Source organism: Catharus ustulatus, chromosome 1 (assembly GCF_009819885.2).
Source record: "Catharus ustulatus isolate bCatUst1 chromosome 1, bCatUst1.pri.v2, whole genome shotgun sequence".
Classification (NCBI taxonomy): Eukaryota; Metazoa; Chordata; class Aves; order Passeriformes; family Turdidae; genus Catharus; species Catharus ustulatus.
Window position 1 is genome coordinate 14164983 of NC_046221.1, and position 25076 is coordinate 14190058.

General features: G+C 39.9%; 1 protein-coding gene across 16 annotated transcripts in view; it reads left to right on the forward strand.

The window, feature by feature from the left end:
* Positions 1-25076, forward strand: part of PARD3 (par-3 family cell polarity regulator) — a 448279-nt gene that overhangs the window by 414312 nt on the left and 8891 nt on the right. For all 16 annotated transcript variants that reach the window (XM_033067619.1, XM_033067689.1, XM_033067626.1 and 13 more), the window contains one exon: positions 17354-17474. In XM_033067619.1, the coding sequence (XP_032923510.1) occupies positions 17354-17474 (121 nt within the window). The remainder of the gene's footprint in view (positions 1-17353; positions 17475-25076) is intronic.

The window sequence follows — 25076 nt, forward strand, 5'->3', positions numbered from 1 at the left end:
ACAGATGGAAAAAATAACTAGAATTGCATGAATTCAATCACCATGAAATCCAGAAGAATGCTGGCTGACAGCAGATGAAATTTGATTTCTGAAGTAAGGTGTATTAAACAGTTGGGGGACAATGACTCCTGATTATAGAAAGAAGCAACAAAAGTCCTGATGCTTTTCTCCCAGTTCCCTTATGGAAAAGGGGAGAATCAGGCAGAACCTGTGAAAAGTGACAGCTCGTGTGAAGTCTAATCCTGCTGGTTTACCACTGAGGATAGTTTTAATTTCCAACTGCCAATGGCATTTGCTGTTCTGTACATAAAATTGCCCTTAGCTGGTATTTTTTGACTGCTGATGAGCTTTATTCAATTACTTTCTGGATACTCCCAGCTCCTGTTGACTGCTGGGGGCACTGGGGACACTGCAGCTGTTAGAAAGGGCTCCTCAAAACATGTAAATGAAGGGTTGTGAGTACTGGTTCCCCTGCACTGCTTGAAGTCAACTTCTAGCTAGGTTGGTTACCTGGGAAACAGCTGTCAGCACAGTGGAAAGGAATCTATTTAGTGTGGTGGATAGGTGATGGTTTTCCAAAAAAAAAAAGAGAAACAGCAAAAAACCCCACCACTGCTCCATAAGGCTTAGGTTTTTTGAGTATATAGTGAAAGAAATAGGAGATAGGGTGTTCTCTTAAAGTTTGTTAAGACTAAATTATTCTTTGAACTAAGTAGTCTGGAACTGCAGAAATGTTTAATTACTGGGAAGAGTCTTTTTATAAGGAATTTAAATTTCAGTAGTAGCTCAAATTTTGTTTGTAGCAACAATACTAAAAATAACATTTTTAAAATTTGCCAGTTACCTTCAATTAGTATGCTGCAAAGATACCAAAATGGAGAATAGTTAGTTAGGTTGTTGACATTTTTTATCTTCAGGAATCTTCCAGAAGCACTAGTCTTTAGATCAGTCCTCCACTGAAGTTAAATATTGTTGAATTTTTCGGGTAGTATTTCCTGCACCTGCAGCTGAGACAGGCTAAGAATAGCTTTTCCAAAGTGGTGAGAGTTAAGAATTCCTGGCTTATGTGCTGTGCTCAGATTCACTGACCCATGTCATATCTCAAAGACAAAAGCAGAAAAGACAGTGAAATGAAAATGCTGGGTGTCTTGGCACCACTTATGCGTTTCTGATGGCCCAATGATAACAGCACCATCAAAGCTCAAGTTGTCACCTGTATTGTTGTGCAGTTTCTTTTTAGAGAGGTTTCGTGCTGCTGTTTTGGCAGAGGATAACCACATCCCTTTGAACTATAAAATGGGTAAAAAGTACATGCCTGCTTATCTTCTTTGTTCATAAAATTTTGCTTTAGCTGTTAATGTTTCAGTTTGAGGAGGACTGAGCATCTCACCACTGGTTTGTCTTGTGACCAAGGGGATTTCCAGACTCTCACTGCACAGGTACTTTCTAAGGTTCCTCTTCTACCTTGCCCTGGTTTCCTTAAGGCTGCCTGAGGATCCAAATATCTCTATTATCTAAATATCTAAATATCTCTTGTTGTCCTGCACAGTGAGTGCAGGACACCCTAGGGACCAATTTCCATTGGAAAAGCCATATTCCTGCCTTTTCCTCTGCCCCCATCATGTGTCCCTGGCTGTGGTAGAGCTCACAGAGGGATCAGGGCATTGATCTTCCTGAAAGCAAGTCCATTTGAAGAAAAGAATAGAAAAGAAAGAGGAAATAATGATTTTTTTCATTCAGATCTTTGATTTGGATAATTAATTTCATAAGTGCTTTGTGGCTTAGAGGCTGGGACAGGAACATTCTGCTTGGAGAGCAGAACTTCAACATCAGTTCAAAGAAAGAGTGAAACACACTGCAGTTCTCTTAGACAGTTTTGAGAATCTCAGCCTAAAAAATCACGTGATTATTTTATAGTAATAATCTCCCTGTTGCTTAGTTTAATCCTGTAGAAACCAACATGTCTGTACCCCTACACATAGTGAAACTCCATATTTTTTTCAGGACTGTCTTTTGAAAAGCTCCATTTAGTCTAACCATTTAGTCCATCAGCTGGAATATTATCATCTCAATTACCCATGCATTCTTGTCTGAGATCTAATATTTCTCAAGCTTCCAATATGCTACAAAAATGTATCAAATACCATTAGTTGGGAACGCCACTGCTCCATAATGCTCAGTTTCCACTGCTAGTCTTGCTAATCAATATCCTTAAAACCACAGTTCTTAGCTTAAGTTAAATATAATTGTCCTATAGGAAAGATAGAAAGGAAGGAAAAATATCCTGGAAGCTATTTGAAGGCAACTACAGCTAGCTGGGAGCAGATGATGAGAGGAAATGATGCTAGATGAACACAGCTTGTTCCATGGGTTCATACTTTATGGTTCCAGAAATAAAAATACTTATCCCAAACACCATGTATATGGTTTTACTTTTGGATCTTTTTTTAAGTAATCTCATGACAGTGTTATTGCCTCAAAACAATTAAGCCCACCTAAAGGAACCAGGCCTAGGCTGTATTTATTCCTGCAGAAGGAGAAGCCAAATTAAGCGCAAGAGGTATCTGTGAATAAAATGACATGGCATGAAAAGGTTCCTCCTCAGAAAAGGAAAATTTCACATGGTTAAAAGCATACGTTTATGTTAATTAAGGACACATCTAGGGTTGGAAGGCTTGAGAAATTGATATTACTGTACAGAATATAGATGATCACTCTTAAGTATGTTGTGCCTGTAACTGCATATTACTGTATGCTCCACACTATACTTAGCAAGTCTGTCTGTCAGAAAGCTCTAATTGCTTTATGTGTGAGAACATTAAGCTGCAATAAATTTATATACACAGCTGTTCCATTACTGTGGAACAAGTTTTATCTCCTAATAAATTGATGTTTCTTTTTAGTGTCAACTCAACCCAAAATTTACACCCAAGAAGGTGAACCTTAACATCACATAATTAGTTCAGTGACACCAGTGGTAATAGAGGGTATACACTGTTCGTCTCTTAAACATATTGATGGAAAAAAGTTTTGACTTCTGTTAATTGTTTCTTGAAGGCTTAATTGTGATTAAGAGCAGCTTTAATTGGAAAAGGAAAAAGAATCACGACCTTTAAACATACATTGCAAATAGCATGTCTGCATTCACAAGGAGTTGCACCATAACGGGAAAAAAACTAAAAGCCTTTTTTAAAATAGAGCAGGGGGAAAAAAGGCATTGTGGTTCTGTGTGGAGTCACATTTAGGTTAATGGAACAGAAGCTTAGACTGCCCTGGACTTTTGATTAATATTTAATTAATCTTCTGTAGAAGACTCTGATTTGAATTAAACTGGATACTAATAAAGGAACCAATTCACCAAAGAGATCACATAAATTTGACCTGCCATTATGAGAATTTAGATTAAAATGGCCAAAGTTTTGTTTTCTGCTCATTTTATGCCTGGTCTATATCAAGTGCAAGTAATTTACTAGGAGTGATGTAACTGAAAAAATGCAGCCGGAATTGGTCACTAGTAATAGAGCCTTAGGTACAATATGACATGCCATTTGGTTTGTTTTAAGTAAGTACCATGAGCTAAAGAGCTGTATTGTTCTCTCAATACCAGCTTTTACAGCTGGAAAAGAAGCATTTAGCTGTACACAACAAAGGGAATTATCATTTGATTAAAATAATGCCTGGAATGGTTTCTGGGAGTTGCTTGTACTTCTGCATTGTCTGTTAATCAGAGTAGCAGTAAAAATGATGCAAATGAAGTCAATTCCCCAGGTGCTGTGACTTCCTTGACCTCCCTACCCATGTGTGTAGGGGTAGCTGCAGTAAACATTGCCTACTATGAAGACAGGGAGGGGTTGAACTGTGTCATGAAGGATTCTCATTTTTAACAATCACGATGGACTGTAAAAAGCATCTACTCAATTTCAATGTAGGAAAAATGAGTTTGTAGTTACTTCACTCAGTTTTTTCTGCCATCTCTTTTCACGGTCAGGGTAGATACCATCACCATCTTGTGTGCTGGTCAGCTCCTGACCTAGTGAGCAACTTTGGTGTGACCCTCTCCATTAGTTTGGATGACACCCAGAATCCCACAGAATTTCTTTAACTATCATTACTGAGTTCTCATTCAGGTACTCTGACTTTAGCAGCCTGCTCTAATACCTAATTCATCAGATTTTAGGTATCTCCAGGGTAGTCCTGCATGGCTTGGCTCCTTTTGCAGTCAGTCAGTCACAGAGCTGAGCCCTCACTCTGTGCATTTGTTCTGGGGAAAAGGAACATTTCACAAATGTGTGTGTGCCTCCATTGTGCAAGAGCAAATCTGTTCTTAAACTGTGAAATCTTTGGCTAAGGACTGGTTGTAGGCAGTCTGTGCAGTGTCTGCTGCAGATAGGGTTCTGCTATTTGAGTAATACTTAATGATGCAGAAATCTGGCAAAAATAATAAAAAGTAAATAGCAAAAGTGCAGCAAAATCAGATCTTTGTGGGTCCTGCTTAGTAAGGATATTTATCATTCTTTCCTTACATAGCCTCTAATTCCTGGTTTTGGTTTTCCTGGAAAGCAAATTACTGTGTAGCTCAAATGGGAAAATTAATGGAAACTGAACTTAATCTGAGGTAGCAGCACAGCAACATAAACTGATCTCTAGAAGTCATGTCTTGCCTCAGTTCTTTTTGAAAATTCCAGTTTCTCTTACCATTTGTATGGGAGAAGCAATTTGTAATGAAGGCTGGTGCCTGCACAAGTGGTATGCAATGTCTGGTACTCGTTCTCTCTTTACAGGATCATGGCAGTCACACATGAAAAAAAATAGTGTGACCTGTTACAATATAACTCCTGAATTACAAAGTCAGTACTACATTATGAGCTTATTTCAGTGATTAATATTAAATAACCAGTGCAGTTTTGTGCTGATGTTTCATTAGTCTGTCACTTAGCAGCTCATTGCATTAATAAGCCTCATTGTATTGAAAAGGATTTTTAAGAAATTAATTGCAATTCTTATTTTTAAGATAATTGAAGAAGCTGCACTAATTTTTAAAATTGAGGTAGAAAAAATGTGGTAGAAAAAATAGGTTTAATACCTTTTAAAAATAAATATATTTTTTTCAATTGGCATAGTCTTATATGTGTGTCTCTCAGACATTTCAACCTACTAGGATTTTGCCTAGTGAAGAATGGTCAATGCCAGTAGAAACAAGTCTATAATTTGCATTAAAGGGAACTGGCTTTGCAGTATGGTAATAGCTGCAGTTACTTGCTTGTAATATTTCATCTTGTCTTCTGTGAGCATGAAAGAGCATTTTGTAGGTATGTATCAAATTCTTCAGGTCAGTTGGGTTCATAGCTCTGTAGGCTCACGGTTCTGTAGCTTAATTTTCTTCTGCTGGCAGAAGTTCTCCTTTGCTGGAAATACCCAAAGGAAAAGGAAACTCTTTAAAACTATGCAGAGAGTGTTGGAATGTCAGGGTACAGCTTAGCCTTCTGTCACTTCTTTAATAATTATACATTTTCTGGTGTTGTAACAATTAATTCCTTCTATTGGAGAGTGGTTGTATATGAACTATGGGTGGTCTAATTAGCTCTTTCCTTGAAATAGAAATTGTTGCCATCAGTTGTTTGAAAATTCTGTTTTTATCTCAATGCAAGTCTGTCATCCCATCAATGCCTTCAGAGTCTTAATCCTGAAATAAGAGAGGAAGGAAAATATCTTAAATAATGAGTTGCAAAGGCAATTTTTTTATGTTGGAGGGTTGCTTTTCATAGATATTTGTTTACTGTATAGATCAAATGCTGAGTGTGTCCTTTGACAAGTGCAGTCCATTAAATGCTTTATTCATGAACTGGGATCAAGGGATTGTCTCAGTTCTAGCCTGCTCTCTGAAATAAGATAATAAAAGCAATTTCTGATAAGTATTATGGTTTAGAAGAGTGTAGGGGAAAAAAATTTCTTTAATCTCTTTGATCAGATTTGAATGGCAGAAAAATCTTATGCATTAATGCTTAAAATTAGAGATTTTATCAACAATCATTTTAGTAAGTAGAACTTGAGCTGCTGTGCTGAATAAATATACTTCTCAGTACATGTAATGTGTTGATTTCCCTGGAGTTGCTCTGTAATTCATTGTAGAGAAAGAATGAAGAAATAGTAAATAACAAAAAGAAGAAACTGAGTGATATAGCTGTAAGTGGACATGTTCCAGTTGATATGATGTGCATCTTTCTGGCAGCCAGGGATAGCTTACCTGATAATTTCTATAGCAAATTGTTTTAGACTTTATCCCTGAAATTCATACTGCTAATAAAAAGCTAAGAGCTGAAAATAATTCATTATTTCTTCCCCCAAAACCTTGTTCAGATCTTCACAAGTCCATAAATTCTGAAAGCTCTGTTGGGTTCAGTGGGTCTAGACAGGTTTGCATAGTTGAAGCTCAAGCTCAGAGATGCATTTTAGAGCTCTGTACAGGAACTGGCATTGCTGTTCTTTAGTTAGAATCACATATGGAGCAATTTCCATTTCAGCAAAGCTTACGAATTAGAAATCTCACTTCTTTAATAGCGTTCAGGAAATATTTCTGGTTTCTGCACGGGGCCCATGAAGCGAGCGCACGTCAGACGCTCCAAAGGCAGCAGAAGGTTCTGGTTTACAGCAGCGTTTTTGCTGCTGGGCCTCCTGCCTCAAGTGTCTGAAATAAAATTACAGTACAATTTATTATATTTATTATCATGCTGTAGAAGAAAAGACATTTTCATGTGTTATGATCTGAGGCCCTATACCGTGTGACTAATCCGTTGTATTTTGGGATATCTGGCCAGTGCAGGTTTGAGCAGCAGCTGTGTGTGCTACAGTCATGTCTGATATCTGCAAAACTTTTTTTTAGCACTTACCACTTGGACTGAAATCTTTCTGATTAAAGATATCAGAAAAAAGCAGTGTCTTAGAAATCCAACTAGGTAATGATGACAAAATAAAGTGATATCAGTTTGGATATATTTTAACATGATGTCAAAACACATTGTCATCAAAATCCCCAGAGACACCATTATGGTGTCAAAATGAGACGTTACCAACCTAAGATTACAAGAATAACAACGAGATATAATACTGTTGTAACTTTGCAATGTACTGCCAATATCATGCAAAATAAATTCGATGCGCTAAGTGGAATTACTTATTATGTATGTTTCATTCCTTCCTGTTTACTAAAAAGCATATGGCAATTATGTTACCCAAGAAAACCTTATAGCATTTGCATAGCATTTACTGAAGTAATGTAAAAGTTGAAGTACAAATTAGCTGTACTGTTGAGACCTTGACCACAAAAACTGTTGTGCTGCAGTCCTTGGCTTATCTCAGGCATGCCTATACATTTATATATGCTTCAGAAACTAAAAAATTTAATGCTTTTTTTCATAAAAGAGAATTACAAACAGCAGCATAGTGTACTCTGTAAAGAATCCTTAAAATAATACTAAAGTAAATGAGATCAGCTTATGGTATGAACTTTATACAGAGCTTTAAAAAAGGCTCTTCCCCATTTGTGGTTGTGTGAATGCAAACACAGAGAAACTGAGTGACTTAGTTTTGTTCTAATGAGTTTTTCTGCCACAAGATTAAAGTGTTGGGTTATACTGCTATGCCAGTTGACCATCACCTCCTACCAAGCATTCCTAGTACCAGATTTCTAAGGATGATTTGTTTTCCACCTGCCTTGAGCACAATTTAACCATCTAGAGTGGCTTCATCTGCCCTAATGTCCAAAACTATCCTGAGCCTGTCCCTCTACTCCTCTTTGTCAATGAAAAAAAAGTAATGAGCTCTTGAGAGTAATAACTGCATCCAAAGACAAGTGCTGTGATTGCCTTCTGGAATAACTCATTTCTCTGTATTTCCCATGGAAAGGGTCCAGGTGAGTAGTCTGAGCTACATACTTGCCTTTTAAATGATTAGAGTTGGTTGCAAAAAATTGCATTTTATCTTCTCCTGGTAAATAAGTTAGATTTTCTATAGCCTTTATCAGGCTAATTGTCTTGGCAAAATGTTGAAGTGGTGTTACAAATAAATGTATTTTGACTGCAGTAAGAGATGCGTGCTTTTGGGTTTCTGAAATCTGCACTTGGGTTGAGACTAAACAGGAAATAATAGAATTCAGGATTTCTAATCCAGTGTTTCAAAGCAAAGCAAGATCCTCAGCCATTACTGGGCATCCTGCACAATACATCTGAAAAAGAATTCCTGAGAAAAAGACATGTTTAGTGTTTCCAAGAGGAAAAATAAATGAAATAACTTGAAACTTCATCTCAAGTAGTAAAAGTTGGGTTCCGCCTAACTCACTAAATAACCAAGTGAATTTTTGAATAAAAGGTAATTGCTGTCTTTTTCTGTCCTTATCTGGAATTGATTTTTTAAAAATATAACTGTAATTTCACAGCAATTTATAGTTTTAAAGTCAATCAAGACAGTGTGGTGGTAAACCATGATTAAAACATCTATTCACTAAAATCTTAATTTTTAAAGTACAATGCTGAAAGGATTTATCCAGAAATCATTTGTTTTGCAAGGTATAATACTGAGATTTGTTTCTACTCTCCATATGCATATAATATTTAATTTAACAATCTTAATTAGTTTTTATGCTAATCAGTGTAAATCTTAGTGATAAACTTGATAAGAAGGCAACAGTCGGGCGAATTTAGGCATCAATTCAAGTAATCAATTTTAGCTTTGATTTTTTTTTTCTTGGTTGATTCATATTGTGTGCACAGGCACTGAATGATGAAATGCTTAACACTAAGCTCAGATTTGAAGTTTAATTTAGAGATTGCAAGTTATCTAGTTTGAAAAATAGAACAGTGATGCCACAATTTTCTGTGCTTTATATAGGGTTTCTAATCTACTCTTATCAAAGGGAGTCTCCTAAACTTTCACCTGCATTTGGCATCCTTAGACCAAGTAATTTTTGTTTGTTTGTTTTTAATGGAAAATTTCTCATTCTGCAGTTTGAAATTGGCCTACAGTTAAAGTAAGATATAACGTAAAATCAATCAAAATATTATTTGAAGATTTATAATTCAATAGCCCCTCTGTCAAAGTACAGAAATAATTATGCTATAATTATGTTAGAGGCTGGTAAGGACAGGGGAAGACATGTGAACTTTATGTAATGTATTATCATTTTTAATGTTCAGGCATTTTAAAGAGAAGTCTTAGCCCATATTTCAATGTTTGTCTAGCAGAGTATTGCTTAACACTGTAGTTTAAATGAGTACTTTAGAACAAGATGTCATTTTTATTAAGGGCAAGTGTTCACAAGAGTCAAACACATCCTATTTTGTTTTGTTAGTTGCAACATCCTGGTACATGTTTACTAAGTGTTTTCTGTAATTAAAGAGTAATAGCAACATAAAATATTTTTTGAGTTTCCAGTATAACTTATGTCAATGCATTAAACAAGATCTAAATAATTTTAAAGTGAGGTTTTACACAGAAACAAAGCTAAATTTCATAATTTACACTATATTTTTAAATACTGAATTATTTAAATAAACTTTTTTTTTCCAAATCTATTTTCAAATTTAGAAATTTGAAAATTTGGAATAATTTGAGTGTCACTCCTGTTTTTTCTTCAAATGGTGCTATCAGGATATTTTTACTTTTTTCCTTTTTTTTTGATGTTGCTAGACCCCTCCCATGAAAAGACACATTCTTTTTCTGCACTCCAGCTTTTGCCAGAGTTGGGCTCTGAAGCAGATTTTATGGTGGTGCAAAGCACAGTGTCAGCACAGAGCAGAGGCTGAGTCGTGTGAGATGTGCTGGAGGGAGCTGGGCTGTGCCTACATCACAACATTCACACCTCACAGGTGGTGCTGGCCACAGACAGATGTTCCTTTTTGCAAATCCTGCTGTGCTTTAAGAAGTGACTGCTCCCTAGCTGCTTCTGCTGCCCCTCTGCTGAGGGTTCCTGCCCCCACATCTCATCCTGAGACAGCACGGGGAGCTCTCCCCAAACAGCTTCTAGCAAAGCAGCTGGATTAGCTGAAGTGGAAACAAAGGCTGACATGGCCTGAAGCCATGGGGATCTTCTGGATGATCCCTTCTGCTGGCACAGGAGTGGCCAGCAAGGTACAGGAGGGGATTTCTTCTCTGTGGTCTTTGTTAAATGTCTGTGTATTGCTGTGCCAGGCAACTCTAACGCTGGCACAGAATAGCCTGTGATGCCTAATTGTGGATGTTCATCAGGCGTAACAGCAGTGGAGCCACCACTGTCTCTTCCAGTTAGGATAGGAAGATTCTTAGGTCAGAGCCCATTTCTCGTCACCTGACTTTGAAGTAATTTTGTATTTCATTTGGAATCAAAACTGAAAATTTCTTCTTTGCTTTATCACTAGTATATTTTTAATTTTCTTTTTTTCATTATTTATTCAATCTTTCCCTTTGTATTTCTGCTACTTCTTTAACATTCTCATAAGAAATTCACAGTAAGATGTCTTGTATTTTCTTTTAGGTTTCGTGGCATTCTCTTTTTTCTTTTCCTTTTTGTTTTTTTTTCTAACTCAGAAAATGCAATACCCTATGACAACAGCTGTAACAAGTTGTGTGTGGCTGAAAATTGGCTTGGCTTATATCTGCAAAATCTAACAGCTCTAAAGTAAGACTTAGACTGTGTGATAACCCAGTAGCTGTTTTCAGATGTTTATAGCAAGTTCCTAAAATCTCTGCTTTTCCTTTTAGTAGAATTCCACTGAAAAGTAAGACTGGATTTCAGTCTCCGGTGTGCAGGCTCTGACAGGCTAATAAGGAAGAGTGATGGTGGCAATAAAAAGGGTCTTGGGTGCATTCTTCGTATTTCACTGGTTGTAAAATGATGGCCCTGCTACAGAAGGGCCACAGAGGGACTCAAAGTGAAATCTAGTCTGGAAAGTTTGAAGAGACTGCTGAGGGGAAGTGACCTCCCCATCAGCCCCACCTCTCCACGTTGTTTATGGCCATCACACTGGAAGTGAGTGCTGAGTTTAGAGCATTTGAGGTTACCTTTTTAATCTGAAGAAGAGGGGTGTATCTTTTTAATTTTCAATTATTTCTTCTGTTGAAATTGTGTAAAATGATCATCTAAACACAATGTCAAAATTTGGAAATTAATTTTATTCACTGAAGAAGAAAGTGAGTTTGTTTGGAGACTTTTGTACTTCAAGGTATTGCAGTTGATGAACTTACACTGTGAAGGTAAAGTGGAATGACACAAATTCCCAATAAGCTGATTTCACATGCATATATATTGACATAAATCCTAAAGTTTAAATCTTGTTTTGATGGAATTACTATGCTGAAGTGTGTAGGTATGTGTACAGGTGACATGCTGTATCTTGCCTGTCACATTAAGCCAATCCCTGAATTTAACTGCCTTTAAAATCTGCAGACTTTAAAGGATATATAATGCTCTGTGTTCATTTAGCAAATACGAAATGGCAGGAGAGGATGAGTTTTATAACTGTGTGAACAGTAGAAATAAGCCAAAATTGAAAGAGATCCGGGGGAAAAAAATTCTGGTAGAGTGTATACCCTTCAGCATGCAAGAAGCTGCCCTTGTTAGAAACTAACTTTGCATGCATAATTAATTTGAACTGCACATTTTGTTTCTTACAACTAGAAGAGAAATTGAATTCAGGTGTTTGGTGAACATATGGGGGATTTACTGTGAATTTATGACCTGTGGTTTCAGTGTAAAAACCCAAGACACTAGCTGATAAAACTTAATGAAGCTTGTGCAGAGAAACTATTTTTATTTGCAGTTCTGTAATTCATACATTTTTTGGGTTTTAACACCTCTCCCCTACCTTTTTATGCCTTATTCCCAATAAATTCTTTGACACTTAAGAAAAACAAAAGTAGTGTCGAATGAGGCTTTTTATGCCTCTTTCCAGGTTACAACCATTGTACATTTGTAGTCTAACAAATTTGATCTCTTGCTCAGCTAATTTTTCTCTCAGACTGACTGTAGGGATTCTGTAATCATGTAACAGCTTTTTTATCCAGCACCATCCATGGCTGCTCCTGTTTGTGTACCATGTCTGTATGTGTTAATGTCCACGTGTTCATGAAAAATCCATTTCCTGATGTCTCAGAAAAGGACCATGTGTAGGGCACGATGGCAGGAGAGAACCAGCCAAATCAGTTACACTAACTTAAGCCTGAGGAGTGGCATTTAGATGTTGAAAAATAAACTACAGTACAAAATAGTCGGAAAAGGCCAACCTGCTCTGGCAAGCTGGTGGCAGGAAGGAGACAGCACAAACTGTGCTGCTGCTCAGCCCTCACCTCCCTGTGCCGTGTGGGCACAGTCATCTGTGTCACTGGTGATTAACAAATCTGCTTGAAGTGAGCAAACCAGCAGGCTGTGCATTGGGACGGGGTGGGAACTTTCAGGCTGGTAAAGGGCACGCTTTCATTTTATTTTATGTCCATGACTTTTTGAAATAACTTGACAGTTTTTGCTTATTCACCCTCAAGGGCTGTCCTAAACAGACAAATCCATCTGCTTGGGGTTAAGCGCTGTGGCGAGAGGATGCTTGAGTTCCAGTAAATGTAGCAGAAGTTTTTATATTCGATTATCACCACTCTGCTTTCTGTTGGGCTGCTTCATCCTGCTCAAGTGATGAAGAAAGGGCCAATTTTGTAGACATTCAGTTAGTCCTGTACTTTGGTAAGGATGTCTGCCACCAACCATGGCATGGCCACATTGTCAATCCTCAGTGTGGGGGAAATAAATTTGTTTCTTGCTCCTCTCTGTGTGTAGATAGAGGTAGATACAAATTCAGAACTTTATTTTTAATATGACTCAAGTAATCTGTTCAAATGGAAAGGAATTTATATCATACAAATGGGTGATAGATATTTGCCAGCTTGAAGTAAATAAGAACCCATCTGTGTTTTATTACTGCTATCCAGAGATCTAAGCAGCCAGTCAGGCCAGCGAGGCCCCAGCAGCTCAAATGTGTGATAGAAGATTTCAAGGTGTAAAGAACACTGTTTGTTTACTAACCTTTTGGTTATTCTAGTCGAGTTGCAACTGCCTGGTGGTGTTGTTAAGACCCTTTTCCATGCTTTTTCAGACCAATAAATTTTTTCCCAAAGCTTCAGTCATCCCTGTTCAGTGGCATGTTTGTACCTACTTTATCACGCTGAAAATCTGACTGTTTTGAAAGGAATACAGCTCTGCACATCAGTGCATGACATCACACTGAGACATTGCTTAATGATCTGAGACCCTGATGGCCATTGCTGCAACTGCTTGTTTCTGGAAATATGTGACAGCCCTGGCCTATCTAAGCCTTGCTTACCATTGCATTTTTAGTCTGTGCTGGTGGTGGTTTTGAAGCAGCACTCACAAAACAACTGATTGTGAAATGTGCCATCTGCAGATGGAAGGCAATGGGGTGCCAAATAGAGCTGTGATACAAGGAATGACAGATGCTTTGCAACCCAAGTAAACTTTGCCCCTAAAAGCCTTTCCTTGAATTTTATTTATTATAATAACCTTTAATATAGAGAGCACTTTGATAGAAGAACATCACTGGTATCTGATACTAGGAGGTCCTAATTGTCTTCTGCAAATTCACAGCCATCCTGTTATTAAGTAGGCATGAGGGAAGGCTGTCTGGCCAAGCTGTGGTTACTGTAAAAAGTTGAAATTCCAGTTTTGCTAAAAATTTTAAAGCTAGCAAAAGTCAAATCTTCAATAGCCTTTGGACGGATTTCAAGGTAAACTTGCTCCTTCCTGCTAATAGTCCTGAAGTCTTTGAGGTGGATCTGCCTTCAGGTTTTAAGTGCATTTGAATGAAGGACTCAAACAAAACATGGCACATTTAATTGAACTTTTGAGGACTTGCCCCATACACCCACAGTGGGGAATTTAAGCAGCAAGAGCACCTGCAGCCTGCATCCTAGTAGTCTATTGATATGACCCCATCTTTCTTGGGTCAGTTCATCCAATAAGTCAAAATTCATTTTGCTTTGGACTGGCTAAGGACATTTCACACGGGATATAATTTGTTTAGCTCTGCCCCAAGGGATAATGATGTGACTCACATAAAGATTTGTAGATAGAGCAGAACATCTCGGCACCTGAAAAGGAATAAAGTTAGATTTGCACTGTTGACTCCAAAATTTTATTGGTGGCAGCTTTCCCCTGTGCTTATGATTTTTGCATTCCACCCTTCTAGAAGTACTAATTGGGAGTTGAATGAGATACCAGGTGGGGGTACCAAGTGTTCCCTGAGTGCAGAGGAAGTGCAGTGGGAGACATAACCATCAAAAAAAGCAAAAAAAAGCACTGATAATAAGAGTAACTGGATGAAAAAAGACACAAAAAGAAAGAGGTGACAGCATGGCAGGCCAGGGCAGAGATGTGCAAACCCTCAGTGATGAGAAGTTTAAGGCAGTTTTACTTTAACCTAAAGAGTCAGAACAAGGTAGAAATGAAAATGGAAAGCAAAGGAGGTGAATCTAAGATGCAGACTAAACCCTCAAATAATCTTTAAAGAAATGTATCTTAGTGCCTCCTTTGTTGTCTGCCTTTTCCACTTCTAAATAAAAATATTAAATTGTTGTATTATTATTAACCCACTGACTTGATCTCACTTTCTGTTTCTTAGAGACTTTTTGAGGTCTAAAAAATTTGAGTAGATACAGAAATGCCTTTTTCTAATTTTGCTCTTTCTTTTCTGTGAAATAGTCCTTTTTATAATTCACTTCTTTTGCAATTTTCTAAATCTGAGTCATGTCCCTTGCTTTTCAGATAAAATAGAAATACTATTAAAAGATTTATCTTTTCTGCCATTATCAAACCTTTAATAAGTTTGAATAACTTTTTTTAAATCAGCTTGACTTCTTTTTTCTTTTCATTTTTGTAAGGTTTTTTTTTTTGGCATTAAAATAAGTTCTTATGTCTGGAGACAAGTTGATCATAAATCCCAAGATCCTCCCTGTCCTTTGTTACTTCTCTCTGCAGTGTAGAGAGTGTCAAGTTCATGCATTTGTTGTTTGGGCACAGACACATTTTGGCTTGATGGCATGGACACTATGCATTTTCTTGCTATGCCTCTGATAATGTAATTGTTTTAGTCAATAATTATCACAAAATGTGCAGAAGCCCTCAGATCTGTAATAGCCCTTCCAGTAGCCCATTTGGGGCAGTGTATCCTGTGTAATGCACAAGGTCTAGGGCAGTACTTTTGGGGTTTATCTTCCGTTTGCCATTGGATAAACTGCATCAGTGTCACTTTTGCACTATGATCTCTAAAATCTGAAACAACCTTGATTATGGAACACTGATTATTTACCCATCATCTTGAATACCACAAGGTGTCTATGGATGGCACTTCTCTAGTAATTTGTGCACAGAAGTTCAACGACTTTTCTATTTCAAACATATATTCTCATATGAAATATTAATAGCTATATTTTTGCTTCTTTAAGTGCAATTTATCATGGGGAAAACACTTGTCTGTGTAGAAAGTAGTGGATTACTTGTTTGTTGGATTAACAATACCAGTTTTAAAAATCAGCAGATCTTTTAGAAGTGTTTTGTAGGTCTTGTATTGGATTGTGATGAATCCCTTTAAAATGTAAAGTCTATTGCAATGCATGGGAAAAAACAAATGGTTGTATAGTAAAGCTGGCCAATGGCCAACTGACAATAAGGAATAAATTTACATAAAATAAAACTGTAAATAGAGATTAGCTGTTTCACAAAATGAAGTCGAATTAAGAAAATAAAATTAGCAACACACCTACAATGAAGTGGAAATTTTGAAAATACCAGTGTTTCATTTCCACCTGTTCTAAATTAAGCTTTCTTTTAATTGTATTTTTCAAAAGAGTAATTTGCACATAGAAATTGACTTACCTTACAAATAAAGCATTTCCTGAAGCTCCAATTTGGGTTAAAAAAAGGCATGAAAGAAAACACTTCTCTAAATTCCTTCCTTTTCTTTACCTTTGGTTTCAAATAAGTTAAACAAAAAAAAAAAAAGTCAACCCAAACCACTTCAAAAATTAGCCTTTGCTAGAACCATACTAATTTTTCTGTCTGGCCAACCAAGCACTGATAAACTCTGTTTATTGGCACTGAAAAGAGTGGGAGGTAACGTCTCAAACATCTACAACCTCCAATCCCCTGCACCTACCAGTCCCAAAAGACATGGAAAATAGTCACAAATGGACTCTGGAATTGTCGCTTTTCATACGGAAGAAAACACAGGGTATAAATTGACTGTGCTTTATTGTACCCTGTGTCCCAGAAAAGAAATCTATGGAATTGCTTTCCATTGTCTCTCTGCAGATTTCTCTTTTGAAACAAAGTAATAGCTGTCCATTCCTCATCAGCTCTTTTGAAATAAACAATGAAATGCAGGGCACAAGAAGCCCACAACAATAGATTAAAATGTTTCTGGTTAGTCTTGATATATCGTGTTTGTTTGTCAGGCTTTCTGTGGTTCCCACATTAACACGTTTGAAAGAGTGGGGTTGTAGGGTCAGGTAGGAACTGCACAGCTGGAAAAACGTCAACAAGATTAATAAAAACCCACTTTCCCTCTTCCCCATGAAGGAAGCCATTCCTGTGCATATTTCATTATGGTTTCACGTACACTTGTGCTGTGGAGTGTGGGTTACTGGGCACTGTGGAAAATTGATGGCTTTGAAGGACTGAAGGTTCTGGGTGTGCTGCTTTGTATCAGCACCTGTGGGACTGAGCCCTCCCCAGCCCACTGGTGTCTGTAGGGCTGAGTGAAGCCAGCCCTTGTCTGCTGCCCAGATCCATTCCTGCCCATGGCCCTGTCAAATGGATGGCTTTTTACTGGCCCCCAAGCCTTTTAATGCTTTCAGACTGATCAATTTAAAAGACTTGTTAAAAACAGAACTAAGGGATGACAGGCTCTTATTGATTGGGGAAAATAACCAAATTTTATATAGGTAGAGCCTCCAGGCATTGTAATTAATTTGATGTGAATAAAGATCGGACAGTACTACAGTTTATTGATTGGGGAAAAGTATCTTTCTTGTTTATTCAGTAGCAGAGATCATTAAGACTTTTAATTTCCCTTTATGTTAAGTCTGACACTACTATATCTATTACTCTTCATTCTCCAGGAGTGACATATACTGAAAAGGTGCCAACAACTTATGATAAGTTTTAGAAATATTCTTGTTTGTCTTGTCCTTGCGACATCTGAAACGACAAACAGCATTAATAATCTTTAAAAGAACTAAAGGTCTTACTGCAGTAGCAGTCCCAGTCCCAGTCTCAGGTGGCAGGTCTCAAGTAGATTGATCATTTCCATCCTTCCTCTTTTAGCAACAGATCCACGCCCAACAACCACGACCGGATACAGCGCCTGAGGCAGGAGTTCCAGCAGGCAAAGCAAGACGAGGACGTGGAGGACAGGAGACGCACTTACAGCTTTGAGCAGCCGTGGGTGAGTGTGCCTATCAGATCAGGAGCTTGGCTGACTCCTGCTGCTCCCAAAAGGGAGGAAAGGTGCTCTGCCTGCATACTTCTGCCCTTGCTGAGATCCCCAACTTTGGTTCATTGATGTTTGCTTCATTTCTAAACTTCTTCAGCCATCTGTCATGTGTGCAGATAGCATTATTTGCTCTGTGGTTAGACCCCTGACTCTGTGAGTTACTGCTTGGATTAGTATCAAAGGCAGTATGTATCGATCTGAAATTTTCAAGGAAAACCAGAATAAAATAAATACTAACAGTAAATAATATAACCATGTAAATGGTATTTTCTCTGAAGCAATATCACGATGTTTAGTTATTTTCATAAAGGCAGAGCTGTGTCTTTTCACAGTAAGAGATGTGCCTGCTTTACGATAGTACCACTCTGACACATTTGCTGAGATAGCTCTGTATTGAAATATATGTCCTAATTGATCTTTTAAATCCTGTTCAAATTGATCTAGCAATGTGATACAATTATTTAAATACATGTGCTAATCTTGATTAACATAATTGAATTAATTAGTGCTGCTTTTTAATCAATTACATATCCTAAATTAGGATCCTTTAAATATGGGACAAAAACCTGTAATTCTTTTTGAAAATTCCATGATAAAGATGGTGAAGAACTTGTTTGTGTTCCCAAAAATTGGGAACCATGTGGTGACAACAGTAGAATTGCTCACAGCTTCCTCTGAAGCAGGTGAGGGCGGTGAGTTATTGTTGCTCAGCACTGCCATGCACACGAGGCTGAGGTGAGAATAGCCCAAGAGCCACATGTCTGTGTATGAAGTCACTGAGAGCAGCAGTATCAGGATATAGCCTTCTCTTTTCCTGTGTTAGAAAACATCTAACTTCCTCTGAAATCGAATAAATAATATAAACTTTTTTTAATGACCAGATGCTTTCAATTTGAAATGGGGAAGACAATGTGATAGCTCATCACAGGGATAGTTGAGATGTTTGGGGTAGACTGGAGCTGGGTGTAGCTGATGCCTTCTGTTACCCATATCAGCTACTGTTTGGTTTCCAAATGAGAGATTTGAGCAACATGCTTGGGAAAACTGTGTATGAGAAAAGCTTGCACTCTTGAAAACTTGGGAACTTAACTACTGAGGGTCATGGGGCAAATTGTTGGATATCTAAATCCCATAGCAACTTTAGATGGTCTACTTGGCTTTATATTAAAGTTTCTTGTAATGAGCGAGAAGGGAGTTTATTGGGATGACAGACTGATTACCTTAGGAATGGAATAATTTCCTAAATTCTGGGTCAGAACATTGACCTTTCTATTTTCTCTTATTCAAACAAATGGTATCTCTCTGTTTACTCTCCTTCTACAGATCATGCAAATGAGCTCCAAGTGACTAATTCAACTTAATGTATTAATATTAATTCTGAGGCTTATTGTTGCTTTTGTAAGAGCTGCTCTGTTGTTAAATACATAAGTGACCAAATGTTTTATTTTAGATAAGTACTTTAAAAAAAAGTTGCCCAGAGTCTATTTGACTTATAATTTTATTTTTCCACCATGTACTGGAGCCTTTCAAGATCACAATGCCTGGAAAGGATAAAGCAATGACCTCATCCATTTCAGCAGTTCAGAGTCATTTCAGTTTTAAAGAGCTATAACCTTCTTTTGTTAGGACAGTGCTGTACTACTTTAACATGTTAGTCTAAAATTATGGACATTCTTAAGACAACCTCTCAAAACAGATCCAGATGTATTATTAAATACCAATGACACACAAAAAATTGGTTTATAATACATGTGTAGGAAAATCCTTAGATACATTCATCAGTGTATTTTCAGTCTGCTCCATCTGTTGGTTCCAAACCACAGCAGTACAAAGTGCAACTGTACATGGGCCATTGTTGAAAAGAGTTTTTTTCACCTGAGGGAGATGGGTTGTGCAGCCTTCATAAACAAAAGGCTTTGCATACAGAGAAGCCTCTGAGTCACAAGACAGCAGCCAACTCTGACGTGGTTTGGATGGAGAGAGAGGAAAAACCTATCCTTGGAGAAGTGTGTGCTATGAGGTGATAAGTAGTTTGAGTTTCTCATTACCAAGCTGATGGGATGGTTGAGGATAGGGAACGAAGTGCTGATGTGATGTGGGACTGTTGGTTACTTTAAGTATAAATGAACATGGAGTTTGTAGTGGAAGTAATGGATGTTGATGGAAATTTGGCAGCTCTGAGGATATTCAGAGGAGCTCAATGCCTTAGAAACCCACTAATATATTATAAAAATGGTCCTGTAAATCTCACCAGCTCCAATTCCTCCCAGATTATTGATAGCCTGTGACACAGGCTTCCAGTTACCTGTGGCAGATACCTTCAGTCTCCTGTGTGGGTGGGAGGCAGATCCCATTCCATGGAGCCAACATCAGGCTGGCTCTGTGTGGTACCTGTGGGTGCCTGCCCATCCCTTTCTGCTGGGGCCCTTCAGGTGAAGGTCATTTCTCTGTACTTGAGCAATGCAGCAGCACTGGACTTTTTGCCCCACTGTGTTTGCCTGCCTGTAAACAAAGTACTTGACTGCCTGAGAGTGTTCAACAGCACCAGGCAGCTGAACAGACACAAAAAGTGATAGTGCTGGAATGAGATGACACTGTCTATTAAGCACCATAACATTTCTGCTCAAGGCCATTTGAATGACACACTGTTAGGGTTTAAATAACTGCCTGAATGTTGCAACATCGAGCTGTCTCTAAAATGCACTCGTTCTGCAAGCCGAGTCAAAGCTGTATGGAAGAGATTTTGGCATTTGTATATTTTAGGATGACTTTCTTCATAGCTGTTCTTTTTTTTTTTTTCTTTTATGTGGTGCTTTTTATGTGTGTGTATTTCAAAAAGTGAAGTACAAGAGACTTTCAAGGGCAATACTATAGGCCCGATGTTGCATGGAAAAAAAAAGATAAAAATAACGTGAAATTTGATTAATCCATTTGAATCCTGCTGTTGTTAATTCCAGTCAAAGTTTGCAGAAATGTGTGTCTGGGCATGCAGAATTGCATGGAATTACAGTGTGTCTGGTAATATTTAAGGTCCTTAATGTTGCTATGACACTTTTATACCAATGAAGATTCTTTTGGGGTTGATTTTTCTGTTTGGTACCAAAGTTGAACCTCTGTTTTCTGTGCTTTTCTGCATTGTGTTAGGTCTGCTGAGGGTTACTTTGTACCAGTTCCAGACTTTGGGGGACTTAGTTGTAATTTGTTCCTCATCTCATATTTTTGCCTAGTCACATTGTGATTAACAGACACACCCACTCTTTCAATAACAAAACCACAGCTCTGTAACCCTAAATGCCATGGGAGTGAACAATCCAATTTAAAAAAGAGAATTTTAAATCCATGGAAAACACTATAGCTGCTTGCCAGTCCTGCTTATAGAAGCACACCAGTGATCCAAAAAAGCCCACAGAGATCCTTGAGGGACAAAAGTTGGTGCTTTATTCCATCATATTCAATTCAATAATTGGTGCTGAAAATGGGAAGTGGCAAATTTCATTCAAAAATGCATTCATCTCCAGTCATCCTGGATCTGTTTGAATGATGGGAAAAAACTGGCGTTGAGAGAGCAGTTGAGCAAAATGTACTTTAAATATTTAGGAGTCAAATAAAAATATACAGTAATTTCACGAATACAAGCCGCACCAATTTGACCAAAATTTTGGTGGAAACCCGGAAGTGCGGCTAATATTCCGGGGCGGCTAATCTATTAACAAAATTCTAAAAGCTGCCAACACGGAAGTGAGAGCCCGCGGCAGCCCCAAGCCAAGCTGGAGCCCGGCCGGCCCCGGCTGAGGTGGGAAAGCCTGGCAGAGGCGGGGCCAGCAGTGTCGGGGGCGGGCGGCAGAGCCTGAGCCAGCAGGGCGGGGGAGCCCGGGAGAACTGGGGCTAGCAGCGCAGGGGAGCATGGCAGAAGCAGGAAAGCCGGCGGGTGGGGGTGCCTGGCAGCGGGGGAAGCCCAGCAGAATCGGGGCCAGCAGCGTGGGGGAGCCCGGCGGTGCGGGGGCCTGCAGTGCCGGCCAGGGCGAGGAAACGCGGCGGCGGTGCAGACGGGAGGGGGCGGCCGGCGAGCCTGGTGGCGGCGGCGGCAGCCCTGCCGGCGGGGCGAGCGAAAGCGCCGCCGCGAGCCGCGAACCGCGAGCCGCGAACCGCGAGCCGCGAACCGCGAGCCGCGAACCGCGAGCCGCGAACCGCGAGCCGCGAGCCGCGAGCCGCGAGCCGCGAACCGCGAGCCGCGAACCGCGAGCCGCGAGCCGCGAACCGCGAGCCGCGAACCGCGAGCCGCGAACCGCGAGCCGCGAAAGCGGAGCCGCGAACCGCGAACCGCGAGCCGCGAAAGCGGAGCCGCGAACCGCGAGCCGCGAACCGCGAGCCGCGAAAGCGGAGCCGCGAACCGCGAGCCGCGAACCGCGAAAGCGGAGCCGCGAACCGCGAGCCGCGAACCGCGAGCCGCGAAAGCGGAGCCGCGAGCCGCGAGCCGCGAGCCGCGAAAGCGGAGCCGCGAACCGCGAGCCGCGAAAGCGGAGCCGCGAACCGCGAGCCGCGAACCGCGAGCCGCGAGCCGCGAACCGCGAGCCGCGAAAGCGGAGCCGCGAGCCGCGAAAGCGGAGCCGCGAGCCGCGAAAGCGGAGCCGCGAGCCGCGAACCGCGAGCCGCGAACCGCGAGCCGCGAACCGCGAGCCGCGAGCCGCGAACCGCGAGCCGCGAACCGCGAGCCGCGAAAGCGCCGCCGCGAGCCGCGAGCCGCGAAAGCGGAGCCGCGAGCCGCGAGCCGCGAGCCGCGAACCGCGAACCGCGAGCCGCGAAAGCGCCGCGGGGCGGGCGCGGCGCGGGGCGGGCGCGGCGCTCGCGAGGCGCGGCGCGGGGCGAGCGAAAGCGGCAGCGGGGCGGACGGCGAGCCCGGCGGCGGCAGCCCTGCCAGCCGGGCGAGCGAACGCGGCAGCGGGGCGGTGCTGACGGGAGAGGGGGGCCAGCGAGCCCGGCGGCGGCGGCAGCACCACCCGGCCAGCCCCGCCGAGCCGTGGCGCTGAGCTGGGCCACCCGCCCCCGTCGGCAACCATGAGCGGGCCGAGCCTTCCTGGCCCCGCCCCGAGCCAGTAAAGCCCGCTATGCCGCGATCCTCTTACTAATTGGCCAATTTGTGAAAGCTGCGCACGGATTCTCGCAACGAACAAAGTGCGGCTAATATTCGGGGTGCGGCTTATCTATTGACAAAGACAGCAACATTGTCGAGGCACCGGGGGTGCGGCTTATAATCCGTGCGGCTTGTATTCGTGAAACTACTGTACTTTATTTTCTAAATATAACAGCTGACTGGGTAGTAATATATACACTGCCTGACTTGTCTGAGTATAGCTTTAATTACATGCACAAATTTGTGAAAAGTAAATAATTACATGATTTTCATAAAGACTCCAGGACTCCTAATAATATATTTATACATGGCCTGATAAATAAAGGCTCAAAAGGTCTGGTGGTCTATGCTTGGGTTTTTTCTGCTGTTACTTGGTGTGTAGGTCTTGTCTCTTTTTTTTCTGTTTAAGATACTTATTTTTTATCTCTGTACTCAAGTCCTTGACCTTATCAGAGCCATAATAAATCTTAAATAGTCTAAAATTCTACAGGAAAAGCAAAAGCCTAATTTTTATTGCTATAACGTTGACCATCGCATATCAATATTACCTGAAAAAATGAGTAACAGACTTTATTCAATACAAACACTGTAAAGTTTATATCAGACTGTAAATGATGTAAAATTACTCAACATATTAATGAAAAAGAGAAGTATTGTAATAATTCCTTCTATTATTAATCAATTTTAAACATCTATTTCAGGAGATTTGAAACAAGATATTAGGCAATATCTAATGGAGTAATGCAGTCAACAAAAATTTGCAGTTTCTCCTATCCCACAATCTGTTTCAGAGAGGAAACAAAAGTTATGCAGGAAAGTGTCTCCACAGAGACACTTTAGCTGTGTAGTTAATATCCATTCATATCCATTTTATATATCAAATCTACAAAGGATTTAATAAAATGCCAGCATTTTTTACTAAGGTTTAGACTCTAACTTTTTTAAACTTTTTTTATGCACTAACTTTAATTTACTAATATAGTTGAAATTTAAAAATGAAGGTATAAGATTTTTAAATGAAATTAGGTTATTTTGGTAAGCAAATGTATTCATAACTCACAGGCATACAGTGAGCATAAATACCTCAAGCAGAATTTCAGGGTTTAGGGGTTTGTTTCTGCCATAATGAAGATTTTTTTTCTGCTGCTCCTAACAGAGACCAGAAATCATTGTTCCATACTGCTCAGCTTCCTACATATACACCATGCAAAGGTACAGAAAGGAATGGGGTTTTCTTATTACATGTTGCTTGAGTTAATACATGCACCTGTTGGCAATTTTTAAAAGACATACTGCTATATGTTCTGTTCACCATAGCAACATAAACACAAATATGGAAGTAAAAATAGTTTTCAAGGACATCTCCCAGAGACATTGAATGTTTTTTATCATTTTGAATTTTGATATACACAGTTACTGGATTGTCTGTCATCTGTGCCAAGTACATTTACACATAAAGCAGGCAAGGTCATTTAATCTTATCTATTTCTAATTAGTGCTGCACTCTAAGAACCATGGACTTTTGAGGGGCTTTGTGCCTGCCAAGTTCCCAGGTGAACTTGAAGCTTCTTGGTTAAACACCTAGTTTAATCTGGAAAAAAAAAATTAGCACATTTATTTTAATAAAGTAGGGGTCTTTTTTAATAACTGGGAAAATCCTAAGGGACTTGCTCCTTTAGTAATCTCCCTGTTAACTATTTCTTTATCAACCCAAAGAGTTCTGTGAGTCTGAGTAAACACTTCTCCCAGCTTGTCCCTGTGGCTCTAGGCTGTCAGATGGAGGTGTCCCTTCCACTGGTAGATCTCCTGTCACCTGAGCTGGCTGGATCTCCCTGACAAGCCAGTGCCCTGCATGGCCTCCATGATCTCCTCTCTGTGATTTTGTGGCAGCTTTGGTCTGTGCCATTCCTGAGGGATCCGTGCTGCCACCACACAGAGCTGCCCTGTGAGGGTGGAAATGCCTCTGTGCAGGGACAGGAGCTGTGTGGGCAGCCCTTGGGATAGGTAGGAAAAGACAGGAGAGATCTTTGTCACTAAATTATGTTGCCCTGGACTGTTGGTGATGGTCACTGCAACATGAGCCATGGTGGTTACATGTTCTGTTACAGAGCCATTTTCTGTAACGTAAAAAAATGTTGTTTGTATAAAGTGAGAAAGTAGGAACTTTTAACTTTGCAGCCCTGCTTTTAAATTAATGCATCTTTGGGAAGAGAACTGTGTAATTTCATCTATCTTAAAGCACAATTTTACGTGCTGAATGTTGTTTAACAATGCTGAATGCACTATCATTGCCGCTTGAATGTATTGTGGAAGACACGAACATACATTTATTTGTATAGCTCAGCCTTGGTTGTTATTGTGGCCTTGACCACATCCTAATTTAACAGGTCAGTGCTTGTCATACATCTCATTGCAAGCAAGGC